The 22,462-nt window shown below is 33.8% G+C and overlaps 3 protein-coding genes across 3 annotated transcripts; 1 reads left to right on the forward strand and 2 right to left on the reverse strand.

Moving 5' to 3' along the window:
• Positions 1-24: 24 nt before the first annotated feature.
• LOC149910474 (uncharacterized) lies at positions 25-5,660 on the reverse strand. The gene is made up of 3 exons (XM_090114180.1): positions 5,522-5,660; positions 996-1,093; positions 25-474 (listed from the first exon to the last, which is right to left on the reverse strand). Exons 2-3 carry the CDS (start codon positions 1,090-1,092, stop codon positions 317-319), a joined length of 255 nt encoding a protein of 84 aa, XP_089970306.1. The 5' UTR covers position 1,093; positions 5,522-5,660; the 3' UTR covers positions 25-316.
• A 1,350-nt stretch (positions 5,661-7,010) lies between these two features.
• On the forward strand, positions 7,011-10,953 carry Rab14 (RAS oncogene family member Rab14). The gene is made up of 5 exons (XM_090114215.1): positions 7,011-7,200; positions 7,715-7,824; positions 7,965-8,145; positions 8,389-8,571; positions 8,747-10,953. Exons 2-5 carry the CDS (start codon positions 7,719-7,721, stop codon positions 8,916-8,918), a joined length of 642 nt encoding a protein of 213 aa, XP_089970341.1. The 5' UTR covers positions 7,011-7,200; positions 7,715-7,718; the 3' UTR covers positions 8,919-10,953.
• Positions 10,954-11,459: 506 nt separating this feature from the next.
• On the reverse strand, positions 11,460-20,631 carry LOC149910476 (carnitine O-acetyltransferase-like). The gene is made up of 13 exons (XM_090114192.1): positions 20,320-20,631; positions 20,081-20,110; positions 18,483-18,722; positions 17,334-17,545; positions 16,917-17,067; positions 16,188-16,362; positions 15,130-15,317; positions 14,672-14,772; positions 14,111-14,230; positions 13,757-13,879; positions 13,329-13,527; positions 12,848-12,985; positions 11,460-12,357 (listed from the first exon to the last, which is right to left on the reverse strand). The coding sequence occupies exons 1-13, from the start codon at positions 20,353-20,355 to the stop codon at positions 12,142-12,144; spliced, it is 1,929 nt and encodes a 642-aa protein (XP_089970318.1). The 5' UTR covers positions 20,356-20,631; the 3' UTR covers positions 11,460-12,141.
• Positions 20,632-22,462: the final 1,831 nt, after the last annotated feature.

Genomic DNA, 22,462 nt, shown 5'->3' on the forward strand with positions numbered 1-22,462 from the left:
TAAAAATAAATAAAACATGATAAATATTTTCATACATAGGTAGTATATTTATTACTGGTTTATATGACATTGCATTGTATTAGTTAATCTAACTAAATAACAATGATGACAATCTAAGAGACACATACCACCATTCTTGTTTTGTTTGAAAAGTAGTAAAATATTATTGTACTATAAGTTATGTAAAAACAAAACAGTAAAGAATCTCATCAACAACTTGTACTTTTTATGTAATTAGAAGAAACTAATAATAAATTTATAATTCCATCAACAAATGATATTGAACCCAATAGCAATAACAAAACAACTGTCAATTTTATTGAGTTTCCTTGTTTTCATGTTGCATTTCTTTTCTTATTTTTCTGTTAGATTGCAGCAACTCCCTTAGTCGCTGGTGTATATCATCATTCTTCTGTTCTAAGAAATCCAACGCCTGGTTCAGTTCATCCAATTTCATATCCAATTGATCATATTCTGTAAATCAATAAACATTTGCATAATTTTGCCTTAATCATCACACACAATTTGTGTTCAATTGTATAATACATGCATACAGAAAAATATATTATTGCCTGAAAAAAAAACATTAAAAACCATGACAAGATTCCCGTCTTGAGAAACAATAGAAACTTAAATTCTCAGTAACAAAATCAAAAGGAAAATACACCAATTTGTAGCAGAAATTTTGGGAATTCTTATGAGTATCTTTAATTACACTTCATTCAGAATTAGATAAAAAGAAGTATCAAAACTATTTTTTTTTTTCGTTTTAAAGTGAAACTTTTATTACATCGTCTCAAACTTTTTGGTCTGTGTAGCGCATGTCGCGTGTATCGCGGCTGCCGAGTAGGTATACCTACTCGGCAGCCGACCGTCACGCGATATGCGCTACACAAAGCAGTGTTCGGAACCGTTCGAACAGTTTCACTTTTACCATGGTTTCATAAAACCAGACATTTTTTTATAGAAGTTTACTGTATTTTTTTCAATGTTACCTTCATGGACAGTTTCTTCATTTTGTGTAGTTTCATTAGTATCATCATTTTTTTCCCCATCCATTCCATTAGGCTTCCTATCGTCACTGCCAGCCATACTTTAATCAAAAATGAATAAATCATTTACTAAATAAAGTTTGCTTGAGATGGCACTATATAGCCATAGAGCCGCCATTTGTGCACTAGTTTTGGCTAAACTGTACATTATAGGGCGTGGAGTTGAGAGTCGTAATTTTTTTTGTGGTTAGCTATTGTCCTATGGAACCTAAATCTGAAATTTCACAGCGCGAAAACTTTTTGTTTTTGAGTCACGAATTTTTGAAAATCGGAAAATTTTACTCCATTTTATCTTTGAAACGCGAACTTACTGTTATGACAGTGTCAAATTGACCTACAGCGATTGTCAAACGCGTTTCATTTCAGGTAAAACATTTCTATCTAACAAAAAAAATATTATAATTTAAATTTTATTTATGAAATTTGTATATTTTTTAACAACAACATTAAAAATAATTATTATTAAGTATAGTTTTTGTAAAATAGATTAAATAAAATAAAATTATTAATATTCGCAATTTATAATTTAACAAAAATATTAATCGAAGTGTCTAGTCGTCCGCTAAACGGATGAATAAAATAAATTAGTCGTCCGATTACCGGATGAATAAAATAATTTAATCGTCCGATTATTCGGATTACTAGATAACCTTTTAACACTAAAGCTAGTTGGGTTGGACTAAAGCAAAGGGGGCGCAGGACTTTTGATGGAGTTGGTGTCATTTTAACACCTATTTATTATTGTTTTATCGTAAAGATAACGCTAATATAAGCATGTTTTATAGGAACAACTTTTCTCTAAAATCAAAAATGGCGGAGATATTCACCCTCAATTCGTTAGGTTAGGTTTAGGTTAGGTTAGCCTTTAGGTTAGGTTAGGTTAGGTTTCTTAAAAAAAAACTACACAGATATAGGAGCCACGCGAAGCGGGGCTCCGTCGACGCGCAAAAAAAAATCAAGTTAGGTTAGGTTAGCCGTTAGGTTAGGTTAGGTTAGGTTTCTTAAAAAAAAAAAAACTACACAGAAATAGGAGCCCCGCGAAGCGGGGCTCCTATTTCTGTGTAGTTTAGTAACTACACAGTAGTGTAGTAACTACACAGAAATAGGAGCCCCGCGAAGCGGGGCTCCGTCGACGCGCAAAAAAAAATCTAGTTTAGGTTAGGTTAGCCGTTAGGTTAGGTTAGGTTAGGTTTCTTTAAAAAAAAAACTACACAGAAATAGGAGCCCCGCGAAGCGGGGCTCCGTCGACGCGCAAAAAAAAATCAAATACCTACGTGTGCCCTCCTCCCCCCACAAAAAACCTATAATACGTGCGGCAGTTCTCTAAAGAAACCCCGATAACCTAACTATATAGATAAATAGATGTTATCGGACGATTAAATTATTTTATTCATCCGGTAATCGGACGACTAATTTATTTTATTCATCCGTTTAGCGGACGACTAGCGCTGTCCAATATTAATTGTACGCTTTGTACCGTGGAACAAAACAATAACGACGTCATTTTCAGTTACCGTTCGTTTGCTGCCTTTCAGTCGAGATCGTTTCGTGCGTACTCCTGTTAAGCCCTAAAACTGTACAAAACTATTAAACTTTTACTTTTAGCATACAAATAGGTAGCGAGGAGCGAAGCGACGAGCGTGTTAGGTTAACATTTGAACTGCCGCACGAGTCGAGCGAGCGAAGCGAGCGTGCCGCGGCAGCGGCCGGCGAGTGCCAGAAGCGACTTTAGGGCGATTCCCACTCAAACAAAAAAAAAACTACAGGTCATACTAATGTCTATTACATTAAATCTGTCATATTTCAAATCAAAGAGCTAATGCAATATTACCAGTATTGAAAACTATTATTGTAAAGTAATAATTAATATTAATTGCTTCAGATCAATGTGGAACTGGAAAAAAATACCTAAAGCAAAGGGGGCGCAGGACTTAGAAAATTTTTGATGGAGTTGGTATCATTATAACACCTATTTATTATTGTTTTATCGTAAAGATTACGCTAATAAAAGCATGTTTTGTTGGGGCAACTTTTCTCTAAACTTGATAATTACCAAGATACATGACGGATTGTAAAATGTAAATTTTTTCAATGATGGAATATTATGTATTCAATATTAAGCTGCGAAAGTCCGAATCTAGCTAAAAAACGTTACGCTAAAATAAGCATTGCATTATCATAAGACTTGTCACAGAACCGAAGCTGTCAACCCCGAATTCCACGTGGTCTTGTCTGCCCTACCCCTAGAGTGTATGTAAAAAGCCGGAGGCGCGGAGGGAGAGCGTACTCCACTTCGCAGCTTCAGCTTATTGGTCGCCTTCGGCGACCAGCCTCAGACGCTCCGCTCCGCACGGCTCCCGAGCTTTGTCACGGCGGGCGAGGGCTGCACTTCCCGTAGCGCCGGAGCTAAGGCAGTGTCTGAGACAATATAAAAAAGACATGAGGAGATAGGGAAAGGGTTAGGTTAGGTTTTATCATCAATCTTTGAGGGCGAATATCTCGGCCATTTTATATTTTAGAGAAAAAGTTTTTTTTATAAAACATGCTTATTTTAGCGTTTTGAATAAAAATTATGTATTTTATGATTCCTATACAATTTTCACTTTAGATCAAAAATTTTCTAAGTCCTTACTTTGCGCCCCCTTTGCTTTAGGCGGACCAAAACTTAATTTGTAAATATCTCGAAAACTATTAATTTTCGCGCCCCCCCCTTTACAGGGGAAGTTCCTAGTACCCACCCCCCCTCTCTCCACCCCCCACTACCCCCAAATTCCACGCCCTATAATGTACAGTTTTACCCTAATATTCCAAGTGGTATAGTAAAGTTAAAACCTGTAATGTTTACTAACACTAACACACTATAATTTACGGTTATTTTACTTTTTTCTACCTACTCTAGTTTCATATTTACTTTAATAATTATAACGGTAGATTTAGTTTATGTAATGGATGCCGACTCTTTTTATGAAAATAGGTACCAATTAGAAAAATTTACAAGATAAATTCATGCAAATATTACATGTTTAACACTACAGCGCACGCGCCCTTTTTTTTTACATGGTTGCTCGCGTGCTCTACCATAGTAGAAAACTGTATTTGAAATATTAAAAAAATGGGTGGTCCTAAAATGATAATACTCAGTAATATTAAACTTTTAATTATTATAACAAATAATATTAGAAAAAAATAAAATTTTAATAGCATATAATTAAAATTATGGTCAAATTATGAGATCATGAAAATAATCAACATTTTTGGCAAGTTTGAGATCAGCTCAAAAAAAAACAACTTCTAATAAGCGATGACCGACTTATTGACCGTCATCCTGACATTCAATACAGACCACAACTTGGTGATTAGGACAAATTCATCTGGTACATCGCTTACACCATTTTTTCGAGCTCGGGAGCACAGGCAAAATTTGCCTACTCTTCCCATTTTTTGAGGATCATGACGTATTGGTACCTCATCTACGTGACCCAAAAGCTATTTAGTTTTATTTTTTAATTGGCGGGGAAGGTTTTCGACTGTCAATCTTCTTGCCATGAGAGGTTTCACCAGCTCGAACGAAAGATCGTAAAGAAAATTACGTCTCACAATTCTTTCTTGGCCTTTGTTTAGTTGGTGGATTATCAAGGCATTTATGAATCGGATGTTTTGAGATCTTGCCCGGGTTGCTGAAGGACATGTTTTACTCCAGCGTGTTCCATTTCGAGATACATAAAAGTCATCACGTGTATTGTTTTGGACAAGTTCAGAAAGAGGCGTGTCATCTTCAGATGATGATCCATGATTTTCACTTACAGCTTCCTGCATCTGATTCCTATCTTCCTGTTCCATTGGTTGTACATATACTTCCCCATCGTACGAGTCACTTTGGATCACTTCCTCGTCCTCTAATTCTTCGTTCAGCCATCACGCGCGCCTCCAATACGGGGTCCATTTTTTCGCAAAAACAAAGAAATATTAATTATTAAATACATCATAACACACGAAATAGTAATGCAACTGTACATAGTTAAATTTTAAAATTTAAATCATTCAATGTCCATTGATAATAACATAAAAAACCCAAAAAAGAAAGTTTTACTTACCTTCAGTTTTATTACACCAATACTCGCATGTACTACTATAGTAGAAGCCGAACTTTGACACGTCATAACAGGAAGATGCGCGTACGTTGCAAATATACACCATACTAATCCGTTTGGCAATTTTGTCGACTTAGCTTATCTGGGAGCGGGGGAGGTTAGGTGTAAGAATGAATGAATGGCGTTAAAATAAGTAAGTGTGTTCTACTATAGTAGAACGCGCGTGCACTGTAGTGTTAATAATGTTTTATTATTGTTTAATGTTTCTCGATTTCTTCGGTTTCCATCATTCATCAAACGGTTAATAAAGGAGATTTGCAATTAATTATACATATAAATCTTCACACATAAATGAAAAAACACTAATAATTCTCTTACCTGAATGAAAATAATATTCTTAACTTTTTAGTTTTTAGATTTTACTTTCTTTACAAAAAGCGAGAAATCTGACAAGTGACAATATTTTTTAATGACGACCATAAATAATATAAACCAAAGTCAAATGATTTTATATTTATATTTTCACAGATCTAGCACAAGGTCTGTGTATATTTTCTTTATTTCCTATTATTCATTGACACAAAATTAATTTATTTCATTGTGGCCGCCTATACATCTGCAAGAAAACTTGTGAGAGTGAGAGTTTAGTAATTAGTTAAGAGTTCCTAATAGGAGTCAGAGATAATGATAATGATTCTTACCAATTCTTACCCACTTCTTACCCTTTATTCGGCTGAATAAAGGGTAAGAAGTGTTTTTGTATTATGTTTTTTCTTGCTATCTCTCGGTGTGCTTTTTTTTCTATCTGTATCACTTAACTGTAATAGATTACCTATGAATATAATAATAAAAAGATGAAGTTTGTTTTTTCACGGTTTTTTTTTTGCTCGTAAGGGAAAATAATATTTATAATCATTTTTGGAATCGTTGGTCCAACGGACCGTACAGTGGATAAGTATCAAAACCATATTTCCAACTTGCAACGTAAGTTGCCATATGATGATTTTTTGAGTTTGCTGCCTTTTCAAGTCTCATATTTATACAAATCCTACTTAATATTTTATATGCGAAAGTCAAGCATTAAACCAACTTAATGCTCAAAGGCGAAAGTTTGTGAGAATGGATGTTTGTTACTCTTTTACGCAAATAAGCGCAAATACTATATAATATATTGTAATGAACAGTCACCTTATTTATAAAAATTGGGTTAAAATCTAAGTAATCTGTTAAGGTAAGTACACATTGGGCGTTTTGAAACACGCGCTTTGCTAACGCGCGTTTCGAGAACCCCGAATTCTGTTGAAGTGTACAAATGCAAGCGCGCGTTTCTGATCAAGCGCTCGTCAAAAGCGCGCTTTGAGATTTTCTTTCAAACGCGCGTTGGGAGAGCGTCAGACGCGCGTTTCGAGATACATGAGTCGCCATTTCGGTGTACATTTCAACGCGCGCTTTTGTGTAGAGAGGAAGCACTTTTCGAAAAGAAAATGGAGATCGAGCATTTTGATACTGATTTCTTTAAAAAAAAATCCAAAAGCGACCAGTTATCTGGGATATGGAAAGTCCCGATTATAAGAATAAGATTTATTGAATTAAACTTAGGTCCGTATTTTTTAATTTTATTGAGATATAATGTAACAGACATCCCATGCGTCAGTCTATCTCTGTATTGGGTGCCCCTCAATATTCTCTTTGCCTTCTTCGTCGACAATCCACACACAAGCAATCTCTTCGACGTCCATTTTCGAACTGATCCAAAAGTATGTTCGCCCTACTAACGCGCGCTGTATGTACGCTATCAACGCGCGGGCAACGCAACGCCGAGCGCCCAATGTGTTCTTGCCCTTACTGAAAATCTTAATGTCAATATAATTGTCAAAGTTATGTCAATTGCGTATGATGTTGGAAAGGAGTATTTTATTTTAATATTTCTATTTTGTTGGCATTGTAATAAAATATTAAATAATTTAAGGATTATTTTGTATTGACAGTATTGTGTTGTTGAATTATTAAGGTTTAAGCATCTAAATACAATTCTGTCGTGATCGTACTAATAAAAGGTGAGTTTCATTCAATCGATATTACCTTTATAGTTATGACACTACGCCTTCTTTTCAGTGTATATAAAAAAATTGTAGAATGTAGACCTTCCATTAGAATCCATCGCTATTTACAATACCTCTAAGAGTTAATGTGATTTTGAAACTTTGAAAATCCTTTGTTTTTTTAATTGGTTCTATGACTCATAGTAGAAATAAGAAGCTTGTAATATATATTTATTTTAGTTGTTGTCAAAATCGCTATCAACTATGAATGATGATTTTATCATTACTTTCAATATAAGTTTATGCTATGTTTTAATTATTTATCAAATATAAATTAAGATCTAAATGTGGACACAGGACTAATTTAATGCTTTATTTACAAATTTTCATTTTTTACCAAAAAAATGTGTTCATTGGGAATAGATCTAAACCATCAATCAGCTTTATGTTCAAACACAACAAAGTTTGCTTGTGATAATTTTTTGTTAAAGAATTTATACTATATGAAATGAAACATGTATTTTTTCAGCAAAATGACTTCAGGGCCATATAACTATTCTTACATCTTTAAATATATTATTATTGGTGATATGGGCGTAGGAAAGTCATGTCTCTTGCACCAGTTCACAGAAAAGAAATGTGAGTATCTGTTATTTTGACTTATTCTCAAGATGTTGAAAATATACAATAACATGAAACTTGTTTTAACATCTTCTAATTATCTCATTAATTATTACTTGCCATTAAAATGGAAATTAATCTTTTTATTTATGTTGTAGTCATGGCAGATTGCCCTCATACTATTGGTGTGGAATTTGGTACTAGAATCATAGAAGTGGCCGGACAGAAAATTAAGCTTCAAATATGGGACACAGCTGGACAGGAAAGATTTAGGGCTGTTACTCGGTCTTATTATAGAGGTGCAGCTGGTGCCCTCATGGTTTACGACATTACAAGAAGGTAATTCAACATTAATCCATCAGGCCCCGGAATCACAGACACAATAGAAAATCTATTGTGTCGCGGTCGGATCTGGCCGTTCGGGGCTCAATGGGTTAATTATTCCTAAATAAATAATTCCAATATTCTGAAAATTCAAATGTCTATACAACTAATTTATTAATATATGATATAGCTTATTAAAATAAATGACCACATTTCACAAATAGACAATTAATGCATAATGTATTTACTTTGTTTTAGATCTACATACAATCATTTAAGTAGTTGGTTAACAGACACTCGCAATTTGACTAATCCTAGCACAGTGATTTTTTTGATTGGAAACAAATCTGATTTGGATGGACAACGAGATGTTACATACGAAGAAGCCAAACAGTTTGCTGATGAAAATGGATTAATGTTTGTTGAAGCTAGTGCAAAGACGTAAGTATGTTTGATAATAGGGTGGAGATCAATTTACATTCAATGTATCCTTCTAATATAATTAAAATTTAAAATATTGTTACTTAATTCTTGTCAATTGAACTATTGTTCTTCCTATAATATTAAATGAACATTTCATCATCATAATCAGCTTGTTAATTAATAATTATTTTAGTGGTCAAAATGTTGAAGAAGCTTTCCTGGAGACAGCGAAAAAGATATATCAGAGCATACAGGATGGACGTTTGGATTTAAACGCAGCGGAGTCAGGTGTTCAGCACAAGCCCGCGTCGCCGGGCCGCCCGCTGGCCGCGCCGCCCGCCTCGCGCGACAACTGCGCTTGCTAACCACTCCTCACATTAACCATTTACCATATTCTAAACTATGTTGTAGTAATGAATTGATGTACATCAAGAAGCTTATATCTAATACACTGGAGATTTCAGTATGAACATTAACTTGTAACAAGAAAATATGACGTTGAATGACGCCTGTATGTTTTTTTATCCCTTTCACACCTAGGTAGTTAGTTAGGTGTGAAAGGGATAAAAAACATACAGGCGTCATTCAAGGTCATATTTTCTTGTTACAAGTTAATGTTCATACTGAAATCTCCAGTGTATTAGATATAAGCTTCTTGATGTACATGATACCGACCACGAAAGTAAAACCTTAGCGGTAATACATTATTATAGGCGTTAAAATAAACGAAAATAATAAAAAAAAAAACAAAACATTCATATCATACCTTTCATTTTTACTCTACTTTTGCTACCAAAAATATAAACCTAAGGGTAATAAAAATGATGTTTATAACCGGCCTCTCTTGTATTAGAACTACTCTGATGGCTGGAAAAATTAACTATCTCTAATAAATTATTCTTATCTTGCGCTATATATTTTTGATATCAATTAAACAAATGTTTATTTGATGACTGGTTATTTCTTTATCTACAACTATTCACGAAAACTAATTTCTTTTCAGTTTTCTTTCATGCTTGCAATACTATGCTTAGTGAAATTATTTCTCTTAGTTAATTTGTGTATAAGTTTAGTAAAGTATGATTATTTTAATACATATACTTTTGTATCATTTTATGTAACGAAAGTATTTCAGGAATAAGATGAAAAAGTATTTAATTTTTATAAATAAATAAAATTTAATGATCACAATGAGGCAGCATTCATATTGATCAACTTGGCAGTTGCGGTCTATCAACATTCCATGTTATATTTCGAGGGTTATGGATATAAATTAATAAGGTAATTAGAATTTAACGATAAAAATGCATTATGCACCATAATCAGTAAAAAAGTGATAAATATACAAACTTAGTTTAGACGTTTGAAATTAATTTAACTAAAATTGATTTGCATATTAGTGTTACATGGGCAATGTGTTTAAAAATAATATGATATCTTTGCGTTTTCTTGAATCGTAAATGTATAATCTATTTTTCAAACTTATATTCGTTTTTTACTTGATCTTGACAATTTTTAATGATTTTATTTAAAGGAAGATGATTAAATATTGTATGATTACTTGTTAAAGGGTTACATATTCTTATATTGTTTTATGCAGTATTGAAGTTGGTGGTTAAATTAACTAGGAATTACATGATAAGGAGAATGGCATTTTAATTATGATCAATATAATAAAAATTTATGAGTCCTATCTAGGGAATGACATTTTGTAATGCTAATTTTCCTGTCCAGGCGAATAAAAAGGACTTTATATGTAACGTTTCTATTTAACTGCACTATTTTAAATTAACCGTAAACATCTGGTAAGAAGTGCATTGTTAGAAACTAAATCATTCATACATCTTTTTATATGCATGAACAGGAATATGTGTAGTCTGTAACTACTATGTAATACATAATAATATAAATTAGATAATAACGTGTCCTTGTTTTCTTGCGTAATATAATCTTTTAAATGCATCTTACACCGTTGAACTACAACTGATGTAAAGTAGGTATTTAGCAAATTATGAAATATTGCATTTGAGACTATAATTGCATATATTTAAGGTAACAAGATGCTTCTAAAAATATCGATTTTATAACATCATAAATCAATCCATATTTTATTATAAATTGAAGAAATTCAATTTTTAGCGGCCTATTACAAGTTTGCCGTTAAATTAGTTTTGGAGCAACATTTACATGCCTACAATCATGATCTACTTTTTAAAATACAAACACTGTTTAGAACAACGGTTTAAGTTTAAAATTATTGTTTGATCATATAATATTCAGTTTATTTTTGCACACGTTATGTATGTTTTCATTTATTAAGGATTTTATTAATACATAGAATTTATTTATTGTAATATTTTAATTTTAATTACTTATATCACATTAAAGATCTTATTATTATTATTGTTTTTATTTTACATATAATGAAACCCTGTAATACAGGGTTTCATTATACAGGGCCTGTATAGAAATAGTATTTATTTTATAATTATGAGAATATAATATATCGACTAGATTTCCAGTCAAAATTTGGCCAAAAGCATATTTAATTAAATTTTTCACATCGATTTTTTGGAAAAAAAAAATCCGTTCACTTGTTGTTTATAGTCTACATCACGGCTAATTAGCAACCTAGTCGATATAATATATTCTCCTAATTATAAATATACATAAAATTTTAGTTTCATCAAAAAGCTCGTCGCCGCCCATGAGGGTTCGCATTGTCATTGTTTATTTAATAGAAATGAATGTGCTTAAAAAAATATCTCAGTTATACAATATGTACTTTATTTATTATTTGTATGATTACTTACATATTATACAGCGAAAAATAATGCGATTTACAATAAAATATATAACAAAAATAACAAGGAATATTAAAAATACTACATAAATACATGGACAAAAAATTCTTTAACTTATATTTACTGCTGAAGACAACATGTGTAGTGTCACATACGTTTATGGTTTAAGTTCATTTACATAAATCCGCCAATAAATCAACACGCGGTTTATGGGTCTTTAGATTTTATCTATTGAGTTTCAATCACAAGATATATACATAAATAGATATAATCGTATAAATGAGCCCCAAACATATATCCACTTTCATGTGTTTATTCACACTTCCAATGAACCGAATATTCCGAAATTTGGCACAACATACTAAATATAGTGAAAGGACATAGATAGGGCGTTTTCAAAACAAAACTTGTTGCGAGTGAAGTAAGGGAATGGAAATAAGTACCCACAGCTGACACGCGATAACGCGAACAACACTATGGAGTTAGTAGAGAGTCTAGAGTTATAATAATTAGAATTATAAAACCTGTCATGTGCGTGTCGGACACGACACTGAGGCTTCCCGTTCTCCTTTCGAGACGGAACCCTAATTATGAAAAAATTGAATTATAAAAATACGTGTGGCACTCGGGGACTGCCGCGGTATCGCTATTGCATGCTATGCCTTCAAGCCACACTCCACGCCCGTCGGAGTGGGGAGCGTGAGGTTTTTTCGTTACGGAATTTCTGGATTCGGTCCCCGCGCTCGAGGCCCACGATAGAAGCTATGCAATAGCATAAAATTGTTTATAATTTAGACTGTGTGTTCTGTAGTAGCACATCGTGCATATCCTGTAGCGCACGTTCGAGCGCTTGTCGATATCTCGTAGCGGCGGTGTCGGGGTGCGCGCGGAACGCCGCCGTAGCGAAGTTGACGTCCGCGTCGCGCGGGTTGTAGCACGTCGCGTAGCCGTCCGCTACGAGCGGCCCGTAGCACATGAACCCGTCGCACTTGCACGCCACCTGGACACGTTTGTGTTTAATCTTTATTCGATACTGGTAACTTTTTTATTTCTTTTATATGAGATATTAATGCGTCATCATCAACCTCTTTTGTTTTTCTACTGGAGAAAAAAATATAGTTTAGAGTTTAGGCTTTAGACCATACTCTACTAGACTGGCGGAGTGCGGTAATTTTTACGATGTTTTGTACTCATCAATCTAGGAATCACTACGTTGTATAAAACAAAGTCGCTTTCTGTGTCCCTATGTATGCTTAAATCTTTAAAACTACACAACGGATTTTGATGCGGTTTTTTTTAATAAATAAAGAGGAAGATTTAAGTATATAATTTATTAGGTTTTAAGACAAAGCGGGCAAAGCCGCGGGCGGAAAGCTAGTGTTATATAAATTTAAGTTAAAGCTATAACTACTGGACTGTATGGTGACTCCTTTTTATATTAAAACAACACAGTAACACAAACACCAAGTAAAACAGTATGTATATCTTACCTGACTAGTAGATATTCTCATATGAGCACTTCTTGTGAATCCAGGGTCGGAATACAATTTAGGTATTTCAATTCCGTTTTCGATAGCAGTCAATTTCAGGCCAAGCAAGTGCCTGTCTACACCGAGACCTTGTAAAGCCTGAATGAAAATAAAACAATGATTTAAAATTGATGCCATGTTTTACAAAAAAAAGTTTCTACCCTATTTCTCCTTCCAAACTGAAAAGTTCCGTTTTTTAAACTCAAACTCAAACATTTATTTATTCAATTAGACTTCTTCTAGAAGCACTTTTGAAACGTCATTACATAGCGTTTTATACTAAATAATTGTTTATTAATATTTACTGCTGCCATGTCTGAAACTGAAACTAAATGAGGAAAATACCATAAAAATTGTAAAATTAATTTATTAATTGGGGCATATTTGCCCCAGAAACAAAGTATTTCCTAGTTTTTTACAATAATATTGATTTGAAAATCACCTGTACGGTATAATCCTTGTGTGCCGCAATGGCTTTCCTCATAGCTTCTACCTTCGCCTTGGGTGAGGCTTGCTTCTCAAGCATCGTTTTCGCAAATTCAATAGATTCGATCGAACAGGAGCGGATCGTTTCAGTCCTGCCGCCTGTATACATACGCGTGGCTGCTGACTCGTAGTGCGCTCCGGGTGTGTTATGCAAACTGTTTATTAATATAATATTATTTATTTTAATACTGCGCGCTACGTATACGCGAATTTACTCTGCAACTTATAATTTCATAGTGTCAGAAGTGTAACTTCTTTGGTAAGACTCAAAGATTCCAAAATCGTCGCTTTACTCCATGACGTGACGGTATTGCCATGACGCGACCTTGAATTTTATTCTCAACGTAAAGAAGTTTCACTTAAAATTATTTGTTACACGCATACCTGTAGAAGGCATACTGCATTGCCATTTGCAGATAACTGTCTGGACTCATCTTTTGAGTTTTAATGAAATTCTTGCCATATCGATCGAATTTGAAGCAATTTAGATCGAGGTCTGCAGCTAATCTGTAACAAGTTGTAATGATCTTAATATTTCACATCAATATTTACATGTTTCAATTAGGACATTTTATTGTTACCTTTCAATGTTTTAACACAAAGTTAAAATTTACCGTAATATTGGGACTAATAAATATTTCATCCTCTGAAGAAGCAGCGTGTAAAAACCGTAATTACAATTAATTGAAGGTATTTTTTTCTATCATTATAGAATAGTGAATGAAATAAAGTTCTTACTTGTCCAAATTCGTCTTCGCATCCTTTATCATCTGCGATACTTCGCCGCTCACGTTGAATTTTAGTTGAACCGGTTCGATCGGAGACGCAGACGATTCTTCGCCGCTTGTATTTTTATCGCTGTAAATATAATAAATTTGGTTAACATTCCTCCCAAATATTTAGTTATAAACTATATCTCGTTTAAATTTTTTGAGTATCTATGAGAGACTAAATATAAATTCGAAAACTAGAACCGATAAACGCGTCGTTGTGGGCGTTATGAATGTATAGATTAGGTTTTAATATTATCTGGACTAAAAATAGAATCAATTAGGCTATGGATATTCTGGTTTATCTCTGAAGCTAGATAAACAGCAATTTAAATGATAGCCTATGTTAATTAGAGAAAAAGACTTAAGTAAGAGGAGATGGAGTTGTGGGTACCAACTACATAGTAAATAATTACTTTATTATGTGTAAAAGTAGTTAGCTATAATTTATTATTTATTCATACAGTGAACAGGTTTAATATAGTGGACATGCAAATGTCAGGATTCCGTGAATAACAAGAAAACTTACATATAGTTTATAATAAAATCAGTCAAAATGGCAATGGGTTGACCTTCAGCCGGCGAATGCTCATATGTTAAACCTGTTAAACCATCAGCGCCAACGATGAACTGAAAAAAATTGTGTATTAATATTATAAACTGTTCTAGTTGGTAGTGCAAATTCTATGGATTCGACAGTACCACCAGGAAATATCTCATTATTTCAACATCGAGTCGTGATATTAAAAATATGATATAAAATTTTATGAATATTATTTTCAGTTTTTACAGTTTTACGCAAGCAAATGAAAAAATATAAAACACAGCATGTTAATTGCCTAGTTTTAAGAAAATTCTCAAAAAAAAATCTAAGTAACATTCTCATTTCTATAAGCATTGTTGTAGTACCTAGGTATTTTCATTTACCCCACACTTTCACAATCACTATATTTCATTATACACAACAAACATCCACCAGGTTAGTACCTGCACAGTTTTATCGAACCAGCGATTCCCGCCGTTCGCATTGGCCCCGTCCCCATGTATCGTGTGCTTGGCGGCGAGCGTGCGGCGCTCGTCCCCGCCCGCGCACTGCCACAGCCCCGCCGCGCCGTCCAAACACAGCACCGCTATACTGCGCTCCACGTCTGCTAGCGAGTTGCGGTTCGTTTCGTCTGCGCACGTGTCAATCAAATATTTTGTTACTAGATTTCCGCCCGCGTTTTCAAAACCCGTTCCCGTGGGATTTCCGGGATAAAACCTATCCTATGTGTTAATCCAAGTTACCCTCTATATGTGTGCTAAATTTCATTGTAATCGGTTCAGTAGTTTTTACGTGAAAGAGTAACAAACATCCATACTTACAAACTTTCGCCTTTATAATAGTATTAAGATTAACTTGGTGAACTACTCTTAAACTTAAATTATAGTTATACTGTGCTCGATCTTGATTTCCACCAGGGATTCGTTTCGTCGCGCAGCCTGCGCACGTGTAACTCAAAGTCAACCCTAAAATAATTGATTTTTGTAACTATCTATCTTTTATTTTACTTTTCGGTGTTCATAAAAAAAGTCAACAACTGGTTAAGGAAGTTTAGTTATTTTCACCCTTTTCCATATTTGCTATATGGTCAAAGGTCACTGGTGCTGCAACCAGACAGGCAGACAAACATATGGATGTAACAGGATTTGTTTATTGTATGTATGTAGTGGTAGTGACATGGAAAGGCTGCATTAGGCATGCCCATTTTCCTTATTTAAAGACTATTCTCCAAATAATACAGGTATTTTATGAATAATCAGAGAATAACATATATTTAGATAAAAGATAAGTGTATATGATATACTTAAAATAAAACACATTATTTTGCATGTGATAACTAATAATACTGATACACCTGTAAAAAATAAAACTTCAAGATACTTAATTAAAGGAATGATTTCATGAGATTTTTAAATTTTTAGAGCCTCATATGTTTTTAATCAACTTTAAACTACATGTTAAAGTATATAGAAATATGTAATATAAATTATTTCTTGCTCACCTTTACTTAATAGTTCGTAAGCCTTTGCCCATGTGTCTCTATTTTCCGAAGTGAGAACACCAATAGCATCATCTGTGCGTGACTGTGAAGAATCTATGATTTTCTTTAGACCTTTTACTATTTGCTCCCTATTTAACCTTTTGTTGTCACTTCCCCACAGATCGAGATGGAATATCTGCAATTAAGTAATATAAAATGTATTAAATATGTCTATATTATTAATACGTAAATTATACATTTACAAAAATAAATACATTTTAAGGAACTTCAATATTTTTTTTAGTAGTAATAATTCAGGCCCCGGAATCACAGACACAATAGAAAATCTATTGTGTCGTGGACCGATCGGGCCGTTCAGGGCTCAATGGGTTAAATAACTATGCAAAATAATAAAGGATTGAAATAATAAAAGAATAATTGAAAAAATAAAAAATTTGTATGTTTGAACTGTGATTTATATACATAACATATTATTTGTACCTTTACTAATATTACAAAGCTGAACAGAGTTTGTTTGTTTGAACACGCTTATCTCAGGAACTACTGGTCCTATTTGAAATCTTATTTTGGTGTTAGATAGCCCATTTATCAAGGAAGGCTATACATATATCATCACGCTGTGACCAACAGGAGCGGATCCACGCGGGTAAACCGCGGGGCGCAACTATTAGTTTAAAATATAACTAATCAATAAAATAGTTGGCTGTTCCTATATTTGCTTAAACTTACATGGTTATTGTGTATAACAGTAACATATTTGGTATCATTGAATGACAGCTTGTCCCTTTTAGCTTGTGGTATCCGACAAGTACCAAATACTTTCTTGTATTGGGACATATCTAGAGGATTTTTCCCCATCATTTCTAGAGGTATTTTATCACTGAAAATAAATTGATAGATATAAATTTTTTTATAAAACATTTGTAATAATATCTATACTAATATTATACAGCTGAAGAGTTTGTTTGTTTGAACGAGCGAATCTCGGGAACTACTGGTCCGATTTGAAAAATTATTTTGGTGTTAGATAGCCCATTTATCGAGGAAGGTTATAGGCTATATATCATCACGCTACGACCAACAGGGGTGGAGCCACGGGGGTGAAACCTCGCGGAGCAGCTAGTTTGGTATAAGATGAAAACATACTTGTCTATTAATGATTTGTAATCCAATGCAGCAAGTAAAGTTTTAGCAGCATAGTCCAATTGTTCATTTTGATTATTGAACTTTCTGAATGGGAAGACTAAACCTGGACTGGAGAAAACAACTACTGGGTCACGGTACTCAAGGTAGGCAGTGTTTATCCACCATTCTTCAAGCCAGTTTTGGTGTTTAGATGCTCTTTTTTCCAATAGACTCTGCAAAAATTGAAACCCAAGAGTTATTTATTTATATTCCAATGTTATTAATGATCGACGTTAAAAACATACATTTTTTTTTTTTTTTTTTTTATTGGTAATAGGGAAGCGCTTGACCACAATCTCGCCTGATGTTAAGCTGAGATGTGGTCTAAGATGGAACGCGCTTCCCTAGAAGGTACCTGTTCACTCTACGCTTGAAGACCCCCCTATTGTACACGTCGGGGAACACAGACTCAGGAAGCATGTTCCAGTCCCTCGCGGTTCGGATAAAGAATGTGGAACCGAACCGCTTAGTCCGGGTACATGGAACGTCCACCATACGGCGATGCCTAGAATCTGTGCGCCTCGACGATCGATGGAAGAACGGGGATGGCGGAACGAGATCGTGCAGTTCCGCAGCGCACTCTCCAAAGTGTATCCGATAGAAGACCGACAAGCTGGCCACTCTGCGGCGGTGACCGAGGCTCTGGAGCTTTTTGCCTACTAGGTCATCGTCGTTAATGAGCCTCTTGGCACGCCTCTCTATCGCCTCAAGCGCCTCCAGCTGGTACTTGGCGGAACCGTCCCAGAGGTGAGAGCAGTATTCCATGCACGATCGGACTTGTGCTTGATAAAGGTTGAGCAACTGTCCCGGGCTGAAATACTGTCTCACCTTCGCCAGAATTCCAAGCTTTTTTGAGGCTACTTGGGCTTTTGATTCTATGAAGGAACCAAAGTTCAGAGTAGGCGTTAAGGTGATACCAAGAAGCTCGAGGTGGTTAGTTATCGGCACGGACACACCCTGGAAAGTCGGAGTCAGGTGGAATGGACTCCGTTTTGCGGAGAATAGACACACCTGGGTCTTGGACGCATTAAACTTGACCAGATTGGCATCGCCCCAGTCGGAGACCGCCTGCAATACATAATACATACATACATAATAAATTTTCATTACCTGCAATTTCTGCCCATCATCTGATGCGAATTTCTTAACAAGATTTGAAGTATTCGCAAATTCCTCATCATTAAGGAATGGTCTCACTGTTTTTAAATATTTTGTTAATGTATCATTAAGTTTTGGTACAGGGAGTCTTGGTAGATTTTGGGTGGTTGAAGCTGTTTTTGCAGATGTATAGTTGCTTACTAATTGTAGAGAAGTGACATATGGTTCTAAGGTAAACCCTTTTGAACTCCACTGTAAAAAATAAATTATATTTTTATAATGAATCCCCAAACCTAACAGTTTTGAAATAACTATGAATTGAGTATTTGAATAAAAAAAAATTATTGATTTTTTTTATGTATTTTGAAACTTTATTATCAATAATATTGATATTTAATGCAAATAACTTCAAAAAATTTTTTTTCCGTTAATTATAAGCAATTAAAAATTGATGAAATTTAAGTTAGAATCACGTGACTAAAAACGCGCCATGACTGGTCACCACAGTTGTGACGTCATAATGTTATAGCTATTATTAACTGCAGTACATAGCGTTTACATACGATTTGTTAGTTGGTTCCGAATTAGTTAGTTAGTTACGAATAATATTCTTGATGTTGATATATTTATGATCACCGATTTTTGTCAGGAGTTGCCTTTGTAGTATTCGTACATAATGGTACAAAACGATAACTTTTGAGGTTCGCCATTTTTTATATAAATTTAAATAATATAATTAACAATAATTAATATAATTAATATGTAATTTAATAATGACAACAAAATTAAATAGATCACTGTATTTATTATTAACACGCTTTTATTAGCTTCACCTGTATGTTTGTATGTAACCGACTCCTTTCGAAGTTTCGACTCGATTTTGACCCACTTAAAACCGACGGATTTTGTTCAAATTTTGAACACTTATCAAGATCCGATGACAATACAATAATATCATAAATTTATCCTGATAAGGATCGCCAGGATCAGCTTAAAACATATGTTTGTATGTAACCAATTCTCCTTTCGATTCGATTTAGACCCACTATAAACCGACGGATTTAATTTAAATTTTGTATACTTATAAAAACCCGGTAACAATACAATAATTTCATGAATTTATCTTTTTATCCTGTTTAGTTTTTCAAACTATATTTAATTTTCTACCAACTGCAATGAGTGAAAACTAACATTGTGACGTCACACGCGATCGGGTGACGCTTCGGGAGTTGTCGGCGTGTCTTCGGTACTGGATTCAAAGACTAATTTTTATTTTGAAATAACTTTTGAATTATTGCAAAAAAAATAAAAATAAAAACAGTTTTGTTATAAAACTAATATATAATCTTTCCATTTATCACAAAAAAAAATTTAATTCAAATACTCAATTGCAGTTAAATAATGTTACAAGAGATTACTTTGTCTACTATAATTTTGCTAAAAGGATTAATATAATGGCTTGAGCTAGTAAATGATAAGGAAAAACATGTATTAAATAAATAAACTGCTTAATGAAATGAACATCTAGCTGGTCAATAACATGTTTGTTTTCCTCTACTTAAAGGGAACAAAAGGAAAACTTATACAAAATAAAGTGAATGACTACTCACAAGCTTTATACCCCGCAACATTGTTGAATCCTGGAACAGAAAATTATTAACTTCAAATAAATAATGTTGATATTATAAACAACCTGGGATAAATGAAGTCAAAGTTAACACAATTAATGAATTACAAGGAACAAGATGGTAAAGTTAAAAAATCACAGAAATATCGAATTATCATGTCAAAAGACAAAACTATGATGATTTTCTTTTCTTATTAGTTATGAATGAAAAAATATACTTACTTTAGATTCAAAGTTTTTGAATTGTATATTAGGCATTAAATTTGTCTAGAACATATGTACAAACATTCAAGAAAAGACACACAGTTTAAGTGAAAGGAAGGGGTATTGAAATAATGTATTACGTGCACACAACACCATTCACCTCAAACAAGTTTACGTTGAGTTCTTAATATTATTACACTATTATAATACCGGTTTGTTATCAATGTTTCGCTAAATGTTTTGTTAGATAAACAATAATGTATGCTATTATCAGCTTCACACAATCAACTTATTATTATGTACCTAAAGAAATCTCTAGGAAAATAGTTAATATTACTATATTACTTGCTCTGTGGTTAATATCTAATATCATTTACTTTCAGTCGATAGGTATGTTTGAAATTTGAAAGTTCAAACTTCAAAATTCAAGAATGACGTGCAGCATGCGTGCAGCTGACCTTTGATTACGGATTCCACATTCCAATAATTCCAATGTGAAACATCACTGTGTTGCCACTAAAAATAAAAGTGACTGTGACATCTCACATCTGACAAGTGACATAGTCCATTGAATGAGTCCCTCCAAGGGGGGTCTAGAGTGCGTGAGTTAGTAACGTAAGATGTTTCTTCGGAAACATGTCAAGAGTCCCTAGGTAATAAACATACTAAAACCCCGGGCCACTAGGAGGAGCCCCGGAGTGGGGGGAGGGGGGAAATGGGTCCATTTTTTCATTTTTCGCTTAAATCTCAAAAACGGTACATGTTAGAGAAAAACTTTCAAGGAAAAATTGAAAGGCCATTAAATTATCTACAAGTTGTACCTGAATCATTTTTTCCTATATCCTACCGTTTCTGAGTTATACGCAGTAAAACATGATTTTGGCTCAAACAATTTCAACATCAATCGATCAAAAAATATTTCTTTCTTCCAAAAAACTCAAATGTGCAACTTGTGACCAGTACTGATAGATTGCTCTTAATTAGTTCTATAATTGGTAAAATAAACACATTCCTCCATGGAAGCCTTTAGGAGGAATCGATTGTCAAAATATTATATTAGGGCAGTTTGAGTTACTGAACTTGATCTTTTTATTTTTTTCTTCCAAAAAACTCAAAAGTGCAACTTGTGACCGGTACAGATAGATTGCTCATAATTAGGTCTATCATTGCTAAAAATACCAGATTCCACCACGGAGGCGTTTACGGGGAATTGAATTTTATCAGGGTAGTTACGATACATGAACTTTTTATTTTTTTTCTTCCAAAAAGCTCAAAAGTGCAACTTGTGACCGGTACAGATAGATTGCTCATAATTAGGTCTATCATTGATAAAAATACCAGATTCCACCATGGAGGCGTTTACGGGGAATTGAATTTTATTAGGGTAGTTAGTTAAAAAGTTCATGTATCGTAACTACCCTAATAAAATTCAATACCTCCTAAAGGCCTCCATGGTGGAATCTGGTTTTTTTATCAATGATAGACCTAATTATGAGAAATCTATCGGTACCGGTCACAAGTTGCACTTTTGAGTTTTTTTGGAAGAAAAAAAATAAAAAGTTCAAGTATCGTATCTACCCTAATAAAATTCAATTCCCCGTAAACGCCTCCGTGGTGGAATCTAGTATTTTTATTAATGATAGACCTAATTATGAGCAATCTATCTGTACCAGTCACAAGTTGCACTTTTGAGTTTTTTGGAAGAAAAAAATAAAAAGATCAAGTTCAGTAACTCAAACTACCCTAATATAGTATTTTGACAATCGATTCCTCCTAAAGGCTTCCATGGAGGAATGTGTTTATTTTACCAATTATAGACCTAATTAAGAGCAATCTAACAGTACCAGTCACAAGATGCACTTTTGAGTTTTTTGGAAGAAAAAAATAAAAAGATCAAGTTCAGTAACTCAAACTACCCTAATATAGTATTTTGAAAATCGATTCCTCCTAAAGGCTTCCATGGAGGAATGTGTTTATTTTACTAATTATAGACCTAATTAAGAGCAATCTATCAGTATCGGTCACAAGTTGCACTTTTGAGTTTTTTTGGAGAAAAAAAATAAAAAGTTCAAGTATCGTAACTACCCTAATAAAATTCAATTCCCCGTAAACGCCTCTGTGTTGGAATCTGGTATTTTTATCAATGATAGACCCAATTATG

The sequence above is a fragment of the Colias eurytheme genome, chromosome 2, assembly GCF_061535395.1.
Source record: "Colias eurytheme isolate Ceu_HAF_F1 chromosome 2, ilColEury1 Martin Lab GWU primary, whole genome shotgun sequence".
NCBI lineage: Eukaryota > Metazoa > Arthropoda > Insecta > Lepidoptera > Pieridae > Colias > Colias eurytheme.

Coding starts and splice junctions, on each gene's coding strand:
- LOC149910474 (XM_090114180.1), bottom strand. CDS start 1,092: ATGGCTGGCAGTGACGATAGGAAGCCTAATGGAATGGATGGGGAAAAA. Junction 475..995: donor TGAAGAAACTGTCCATGAAG/GTAACATTGAAA, acceptor ATTGATTTACAG/AATATGATCAATTGGATATG.
- Rab14 (XM_090114215.1), top strand. CDS start 7,719: ATGACTTCAGGGCCATATAACTATTCTTACATCTTTAAATATATTATT. Junction 7,825..7,964: donor CCAGTTCACAGAAAAGAAAT/GTGAGTATCTGT, acceptor TTTATGTTGTAG/TCATGGCAGATTGCCCTCAT. Junction 8,146..8,388: donor GTTTACGACATTACAAGAAG/GTAATTCAACAT, acceptor ACTTTGTTTTAG/ATCTACATACAATCATTTAA.
- LOC149910476 (XM_090114192.1), bottom strand. CDS start 20,355: ATGCCTAATATACAATTCAAAAACTTTGAATCTAAA. Junction 17,068..17,333: donor TACAAATCATTAATAGACAA/GTATGTTTTCAT, acceptor ATTTATTTTCAG/TGATAAAATACCTCTAGAAA. Junction 15,318..16,187: donor TTACGAACTATTAAGTAAAG/GTGAGCAAGAAA, acceptor ACACGTGCGCAG/ACGAAACGAACCGCAACTCG.